General features: G+C 38.2%; 1 protein-coding gene across 1 annotated transcript; it reads right to left on the reverse strand.

The window, feature by feature from the left end:
- Positions 1 to 437: 437 nt before the first annotated feature.
- LOC149404401 (factor of DNA methylation 1-like) lies at positions 438 to 2,839 on the reverse strand. Its single transcript, XM_089606688.1, has 3 exons — positions 2,671 to 2,839; positions 1,189 to 2,121; positions 438 to 786 (listed from the first exon to the last, which is right to left on the reverse strand). Exons 2-3 carry the CDS (start codon positions 2,081 to 2,083, stop codon positions 590 to 592), a joined length of 1,092 nt encoding a protein of 363 aa, XP_089462814.1. The 5' UTR covers positions 2,084 to 2,121; positions 2,671 to 2,839; the 3' UTR covers positions 438 to 589.
- Between the last annotated feature and the right edge of the window lie 6,307 nt (positions 2,840 to 9,146).

Below are 9,146 nucleotides of genomic sequence, written 5' to 3' on the forward strand. Positions count from 1 at the left end.
TTAAACTGAAACTTTAAATTGACTAGATAGTTGTGCCATTTTTTTTTTCACTTAACTATTTTATTGTGCATACTTTTATTTTATTTATTTTATTTTATTTTGTGTTTAGTATGATCCTCATAATAAATCATACCCATAAATAATTGTTTAATTCTTAAAATCAAATTACATTTTACATGAATTTAAATTAATTAGTTAATATATGTTCTCCTTTGATTTAAATAAAAACTTTAAATAATAATAAAGCAAACAAAATTAAAATAAAAACCACGCTTATAGTAGATATAATAATCTACGTAGATAACTGTCTGGATATAGTCATCGTTGGTTTTTTTTTTTTTTTTTTTTTTTTTTTGGGAGAGAAGTCATCGTTGCTTTATTATTAACAGAGAACAACCATAAAAACCAAGATCTGTTGTCTTCTCCTTTATCGGGCTCTCTTCAGAGTGGCCAAGCAAAAAGCAATGAACTCCTTAGAGTGGCTCGTCTTCCGTCCTTGAAGCTCCGACGAGATTTTACAATCTATCTTCCGCTTGGGTTGAACTATTCGATTTCTTTCAAGCTTTTCCCGACTTATCTTAATGACATTTCAATGTACGCTTAACTTCTTTTTTATCTCTTCAAGCTTTTCCCGTTCCCGGTCTGTTTGCGCTTCGCGCTTGTTAAGTTCTTCACTCCAGGAATCAATTTTTTTCTTTTTTCTTTCCAACTCAGAGCTTAGCTTATCTTGCTCCGCCAAAATCCTCTTGATATTATCGCGTGCAATAATCTGCAACCTCCTCGAATCTAATCAAGTAAAAGAGATTGTCCATTATAAAATTATTCACAAAACAATAAAATAATAATTAATCAAACAACTTCAATTTGGCATATATTATTTATTTATATGGATGACCTAATCAATAGATTGGGCCTTGGTGACAGAGCGCAAACTTTAACCAGAAGGACACCCCACAGAAAAATCCCAGATGAAACCTTGCAGAGAGTGAATCTCTCGTGTGGCCTAACACAATGAATTAATTAACTACTAGTAGATAAATCGTAAGACTCTCATCGGGCTATCCCATTAACTTGTATGCCAATCTACTTATTTATTTATTTTACCTAATACTGTGTTTTAGTAACTTCTCATCATGACTTAATTCATAAAACACATTAAAAAGACATAGAAAAAGAGGCAGAATTGACCTTCACTGAATTGTTTGTGCAACCTAGCTTTCTCTTCGAGTATCCTATTTAATGAGGCAGCCTTCTGATTATACTGGTAATTGAGCTTGTTGAGGTCTTCATTGGTGGCATCAATCTGATAAACCAGCTGAGCCACCACAATGTTTCGGATCTGATTCACTTCCTGGATGATCTCAGAGAAAGTCGTCAACTTTCCTCTCTCGCGAAGGTACTCTCCAATCGGTCCGGGGGCCTTGTAATCTTCCTCGCGAGCGCACCAACCGAAAATATTCAGACCGAGCCGGGATCTCTGCGCGTTCATCCAACCCTTTTTACCGAACCCATTTTTCTCAAACCCTTTCTCGAACTCGGCTCCGTTCATAAACCCGTTCATATCCGCCCCAAAGATGACGATTGCCTCGGAAGTCGGGTCCTTTCCATTCCAGAAGGTCAGAACCTCGGAGGGTTTGTGTTTCGCAAACTCTATCAGCCATTGAGCAGAGTTGGGAAATCCAGAGCCGTCCTTTTTGCCCGTTATGTTGACTATAATCCCCATCCAAGGCCACACATAGAGCTCTTCGTTCTTCTCCTCGGTCTTGACTGCAGGCTTAGAGTTGACCGGAAGCTCAGAACCGTCGACTTCGTTGGCAAGATAGTCTTGGAGATACTTTGACAATGCTAGGTGGTTCGCTTTCTGTTTGGCTTTCCTGTTGGCCGAGCCTTTAGCGACTCCAGTGGCGTGTTGAAGCAAGTCCTTGTACTTGTAGTCTTGCTTCTTCTTTTGGGCGCAAAATGGGCACCGGAGAGTGCCGTTAAGACCCTTCACTTTGAACGTCCCGTCTTTCAGTTGCTTATATGGTTTCTCTGCATATTCCTGGATTTCGGAGTCACTGACATCCGAGTCACTATGATCCATCCGAATTGTTTTGTTCTAAAGCTCCACCAGATAACAAGCTGAAAAAACACAGAACCACAAGTTGAATCAAGATCAGGAAAAACAAATAAAATAAAATCATGCACGGATACCCCATGGATCATTACATACACTTGTATATCAATTACATGTGGTACAAGATAACAGTAAATACATACAAAATTACAGATTATAATATAATACGTTATTACACAACATAATTATTTCCACATCCAAACTAAAAAAAAATCAATTTTCTTAAGAGAAACAACTTCTTTCATTCAAGCAGCTACGAAAACAGAGAAAGGTAAAAAAAAAAAAAAATTAAAAAAAATCCACTCTAATGTGGTAGAAAAGTACAAGCTTCGGCCGGAAAAGAGAACCAAATATGAGAAACCATTAGACCTAAGATTTTCAACGTAATGTATTTTTACACGACATAATCCTTTCCGCATGCAAACTAACAAAAAAAAAAAAAAAAATCATTTTTCTCAAGAGCAACAACTTTATTCATTCAAGCAGCTATGAAAACAGAAAAAGGTGAATTAAAAAAAAAATCATGAACTCCAATGTGGTAGAAAGAGACTTACAGACGAAGAGCAAGAGTCGCACAAAAAAATGGTTTGCTGAGCCTATAGAGGGACAGAAAGGTCTTAATTCTCTTTATGCACTCTTAGCGAGGTCCGTACGTGGACGCGTGTACTTGATTTGGAGGTGGATCTCAAGCTCAGAACGCTAGTTTGAGTAATAATATGACGGATTTACATATTCCACACCGTAGCTGATTAGAAATCGTTCATTCGCTGCTCAAAATAAAAAGGACATTTACTTTTGACACGGAACAGCGTAAACGCACCGTTTTAAGGCTACTTTAGCATTCCAATCAAGCCTAATCCGATTACAAAACAGGCCTGCTCTGGCGTTCGTTTAAGATAGAAATTGCATTTTGAAATTAAATGAATAATGTTTGATGAAGTGAGATTCGTTTCACCGGTCAAGTGGTCAAAAATATAATTATTAGTTTATTTAAATTTGTTAGTAGAGAAATAAAAAAAGTCTCGAATCTCGTCAATAGATTTGACTCAACAAAATCAAGAGAAAAACAAGTACAAAAAAATAATGCAGAAAGCTTTGTTGTTAATATGAAGATACTACAATAAATATACGTAGGATGATCACGACAATGGAGACATGAAAAGAATCGAAACAACTGCTTGATAACAAAAGAAAAATGTAATTGTGCTCGAGAGTGGTGGATTGTGCGTGTGATTTCTGGAGGTTGAGACTCTATTTATAACTGTTCCCACGTCCTCCGTTGTCTTTGGTGCAATGTTGCCATGATCTCTCTTCGTCGCTGCATCATGTTACACGAGATGCTGAACTGATCCTCCCACATGATATGAAGGTAACGTCTCTTTTGAATTTGTAACTTCTTTCACGTGGTTCCACTTCGTGCGAATACGGCTCGTTCTACGTTCTTGACCGTTAAATTCGTCAAGTCTACTACGATCATCTCGTTGATTTTTTGGGAATCGTGCTCCTGGGGTGAGATAAGCATCACCTTATCGTATGTTATTGGTCCTTGTAGAATTTTAAAGGTGGTCCTTCTTAGGATTGTCGTTCGAGCAATGTCTCTCGACTCCTCAAGGCCCATGTGACTAATGTTTCGAGGTGGTCCATCCAAAACTTGCATCTAAAAGACTTTGGATCATCCAAAAAAATCATAGAAATTTATCAAAAAGCGGTGATTTTAATTTTGATTTTCAACTTTTAGATGCGATGTATCGCATACAAAGGTCTATACGAATATTGGATGCGACGTTGTCGCATCTGATATTTGTGAAAATTTTGCCGGGTCCAAATTCTCACTTTTATCTTTATTTTGATTTTTAAGCTAGGTGTAGTAAATTATTTTCCTCTTTCCTTTCACCTGGGCGAGAAAAACCTTCTTCCTCGCTCTCCCTCACACTCTTTCTCGCTCATCAGTCTCTGTGTATTACTCTAAGTCACTATCATGCACGCCTTTGCTCTCTGTCACAACCTCGCGCTGCTCCACCGTCGCCGCAAAGCTCTTTCTCCGGGTGAGGTAATCTCTCTCTCTCTTTCTCTCTCTCTCAAATCATTTGAAGAATCATGTTTCAGAGCGAATACATCACCACCACCGGATCCACCACCATCAATGCCACAATAGATTTGATTTTTTCATGTGTTGTATTGGAAAGAGCTATGGTTTTTTTTGGAATGTGTTTCGGGAATGGTGTGTTTGTGTGTGTTTGTTCGTGTCTGTGTGTCCATGTCCCTCTTCCTTTCCATTCTCTCCGACTCTTTCTCTTTTATCTCAATTACACTCTGGACTCTAAACGCTTAGCTCCGGTGTGTGTGATTATTTGTGTTTAATTTTTATTTATTCTTTTCAGCGTGTGTTAGGATGTGTTATTTATTCCTTAGTGTTATTGAGTCTCGAATTTTTGATTTAGTTCCATTTAGTTAACTCAAATTACTGATAGAATTAGATTTGTGTGTGTGTGCTCGCGCCCGTGTATGTGTCCATGTCCCTGTCCATGTCTCTTTGTCTTTATCTTTCTATTTTCTCTGTCTCTTTCTCTCTATCTTAGGCACAATATGTGATTGTGTATGTGTGTGTGGTGTGGAAAGGTGTTTCAATATATGGAAAGCTGGAGTTAAAATCTTGCTCTAGAGACAAATATGAAGATGATTGGAGATACATGGTGGTTATTGTTTTTCAGGTTTTATCTACAAGTTCCAAGTGTGGCTAACTATTCAAATTTCTTTGGGTTGGCTTCTACTTCTGCCCCGAATCTAAGTAAAGCTTTCCTTTCTTTCCTTTTTAAATCTTTTTTTTTATCATTATTGCATTGCAAGTTTATTATTGTCTGTTTTACTGTTGTTGCGTGTTCAGATGTAAAACTAATTTTATGAGCTAGTATATAACATGCCAAATTGTCACATTTGAGAACATGTGAATGTGTTTATCTGTTGTTTTATTTTATTTATTGTTTTCAGTGCCATTATCCCGATCGAGCTAATGCCCCAAGATGTTGTCCGCTATCCAAGATCTTATAAGTTCTTCTCCCTTTGTTATCTATCTGCCTAGTATGTGTGAATATGTGTTGTGTTTGTGTCTGTGAATGTGTGAGTGTGTCCGTGAATGTGTGTGTCTGTGTGTGTGTGTGTGTGTGTGTGTGTGTGTGTGTTAACAATGTGAATGTATGTGTATTTGTGAGTGATATTTTTTGTGTCTGTGATGGTGTTTTAACCACAGGTGTGTGTGTGTGTCTAATTTTCTCTGTGTGGTTTGTGACTGAGTGTATGTGTGTGTGTGTGTGTGTGTGTGTGTGTGTGTGTGTGTGTGTGTGTGTGTTTGGTGTGCGTGAGTATGTGTGAGTGAATGTGTGTAAGTGTGATTGTGTGTTATGTGTGTGAATGCGGGTTGCATGTATAATTGTGTATGTGCGAGTGTGTGAATTTACGTGTTGTATGTGTAGTGTGTCTAAGTGTATGTGTGTGTGCTTTTATGTATTGGGGGAAGGTTCATTTTTTTTCCACGATGAAGCCGATCAAATGAAGTGTCGATGGCGTTAACGAGCAGCATAGCTTCGAAGGCATTGCACGAAGACATATCCCAACACCAGAGGAAGAGAACTCTGAACCTTTCTGTCAAGAGAAGTTAACCATTCTTGTTTCCACCGATGTCGTAGTTCGACGGCTTCATATACCCAACGTCAACTTCATAACCACTTCAACATTCCTTCCTTTGGTTTTTCACTCACTCATTTTCTTTGCCTGAAAAGGCCCTGGTTTTCACTCGTCGCCAACGGGTCATGCGGGGAAATAAGGGACCATAATCTTGTTGTTCATAAACCGCCAGAGGAGAATTGTTAGGAGCCTGAAGTATGATGTTTGGTGCAAGTCTTTGCTCATGAGCTCTCTGTCCATTGTTGAGGTGTTGGAATCATCCGCGAACAAGTCTTTTCCAGTACTCTCAACGGCGTTCAGCCTGATTCCATCAAGTTCTTTACTCCCACCACGCAGCAAATGTTGGAGTTCAACCTGTCTCCGCTTTTTTGACCTGTTTTAGACCGGACCGGATCGTGCACACCTTTAGTTTTAGGTACGACAAGTCAACTAATTTCATTACTTTTGGATGAGACAAGTCGCATCCAGAAACTTTAGCTATGGGCCAAAGGATGCGACTTTTGTCGCATCCAAAGTCCTTAATTATCTTAGTGAGTCTCACACCAACAGTTAGACACCCAGTTTGTTTAAGTGTCGTGACATAGTTAAATGAAATGGAAGGAGAGGTATGTACGACATGTCGTTCACGAGATCGAGGAGATCTCACGGTGCCGTGGCATAATGCTTATGCTGATCTCATCCAAGTCATTTGAGACTTCTTTGAGATCACCCTGTGGCGATCGTATCAATAGATTTTAAATTGGATATTTTCCTTGAATATTGCGCTCTATTATAATAACTCAAGTTTTTCAGGCCATTATTGTTCCAATTCTTATTTTCTTGGGTCGATATAAACTTATCGAAAGGTCAGTTCAAACACTTCAGTTTTAAAAAGGTACATTTCTCTCTCTCTCTCTCTCTCTCTCTCTCTCTCTCTCTCTCTCTCTCTCTCTCTCTTTTATTTAATTTTTTTTTAATTTACTCTATTTCAGAGAAATTTTTTTCTTTTGCATTCTAAACTTTTGCTTTTGTTTAAAATTTTTTGCATTTCAATCTTTTACTTATGTTTGCATAGAGATTAGGATTTTTTTCTTTCAGTTGAATTTCTCTTTGTGGGCGCCTGGATTCGTAGAAGTAAGATTTATATTTGGGAGGTTTTGGGTTTTGAATTTTTCGAACCCATAAATTGTTCGTTCTAGGTTTTTGAGCCCATAGTTTTCTAGTTGGCGAGGTAGAGCAAGAGTAGGAGGTTCATGTGATTTTTAGAGAAGAGAAGATGGTCTCCTCTAGTGCGACGGTTCTTCCAGAGCAAATGGCCAAGGAATTTCCTCCGTCTATCCTGACAAATGAGGACCTCCTTTTGATCAAGATGGACTACAACGTACCTCCTGAGGTTGATATTTCCTCGGTCCCGCCGGTCCCAGTGAGGATGCCAGGACTTTGAAGGAGGGATATTATGTTTGTTACAAGGTCTACCTCCACGGGTGTAGCCTTAGATTCCCCATCTTCAACGTTCGCTCAACACCTCACCTTAGTCGTGCCTCAACTCTGCCCGAACTTTACTCGAGTTATGATGGCCATGCAGGTGTTGGCACGTAAATGGACATCTCTCTAAAGCTTGCCGACCTGGATGCTTTCTTCCAGGCCAAGAATAATCCTAATGGAGTGGGCACGGTCTACCTTGCTGCACGAGATGGATGGAAAATTATCCTTGGACTCCCTACAAAGGATGTATTGATGAGGGAATACTTCATTTTCTGAGAGTCTTCGGCTAGCCTAGGAAAGCGAGACGACACTCTTATTAAACAATAGGGAGCTAAGAGTTGTAGTTAGTTAGATTTTATAAATTTTTAACCCTTTTATTCTTTTTTCTTACTTATCTATTCTGATGAGCTCTTTTCTTGGTTGCGACTGTGATTCCTTCTCAGCCACTCACATCCTGTCAGGAGGAGATGTTAGCCAATTTTCTAAATGGTCAGACCGAGTGGAAGTTTTTCACGCTGCATCGCTTTTACTATATTAGTATTTGGATCGACCTCTCAGTTCTAGTAAGAATCTTTGTTTGTGTCATTCCCGATCTGTTTCGATTCTCATTCATTTCTCATAGTTGCGCATATGTGAACAAGATGAGAAAGTATCGCACTGCTAAGAAAGCGGAAGCAAAGTCAAGAAAAGCTATTAAGGCCGGCGGCCAGAAGGGTGCCAACATGGAGAACAAGGAAAGGCCCCTACCGAGGCCGCTTCAGTTTTGGGGTTCGAAAATGGCAGAGGTCCTGAAGATAGCTGAGGTGCCTCCCAATAAGGTAAATTTTCAACCCTCCGTGAAATTATTTCCCTATGCAAGTTTGTTTGTGCTTCTTCGTCTTTTAAACAGTTTTGTGTTCAGAAATACGAGCCTTATATTGAGTACTCATGCATCCAAAACGGTTAATCTCGTTAGACGATAAAGCAAATCTTAAATTTCGAGTATCTGAACTGAATTCTAGAAACTCCGTATAAAAATGATTTTCATTGTGACACATTAGCAAGATGTCTCACATCTCACGCTCGATACGGTTATCGGAATATCACACCATATTTTTTTTTTTGCATGTAGAGAGTTATTAAACATATGTTGAAATCGCGGCAAAAAGCGGATGTACCATAATACTTGAAAATATTGTAACTAAAATGAATCAGAGAATGTATATATATATATATATATATATATATATATATATATATATATATATACTTTTATTGGAGTCACTCTGTCACTGTTACAATGTATATTACCCTTCTTCCATCTAGACTCGTGGCAAACACGACATTCATCCAAGTTTTTGTACATGTGTTATATAAAACGCAAACATTTGGACATGCATGAAACTTCTCGCAATTTATACGTAATATGCTAAAAGTCTTCTTTGCATCATACATATTTGATGCTACTTTTTTAGCTATTGGAAATTTCGTTTAAAGAGTCTGCAACAGTTGTGTGAAACTAGATTTGGTCCAACCCTCGACGCCTTTAGGTGAAACATTATTAGACATGAAAACTTCGTAAAAATTGTACACCCATCAAGAAATGGTATCCCAGCGTCATTCATCAAGGACTCAAACAAATCTAATCGTTTAAAAAAATCTAATTACAAATCATCCATCATTCCAAGCATATCATCATTAGCATCTTCTTCGTCACTAGCATCATTATCGTATAAATCCATTATACAAAAAAACTTCACCATGATGAATCCTTATTTAATACGTTCTAATGATCCCGTTTGCAATTAAATGTGGTCTAACAATCGTAATTTTGAATGATTTTTTATTTTTAAATGATGGAACTACAATTTTTGAGTGAAGAAAACGTGTTTTAAACCCGACTAAA

Source organism: Urtica dioica, chromosome 2 (assembly GCF_054948205.1).
Source record: "Urtica dioica subsp. dioica isolate 48M chromosome 2, U.dioica_male_clone48M_v1_H2, whole genome shotgun sequence".
Taxonomy (NCBI): Eukaryota; Viridiplantae; Streptophyta; class Magnoliopsida; order Rosales; family Urticaceae; genus Urtica; species Urtica dioica.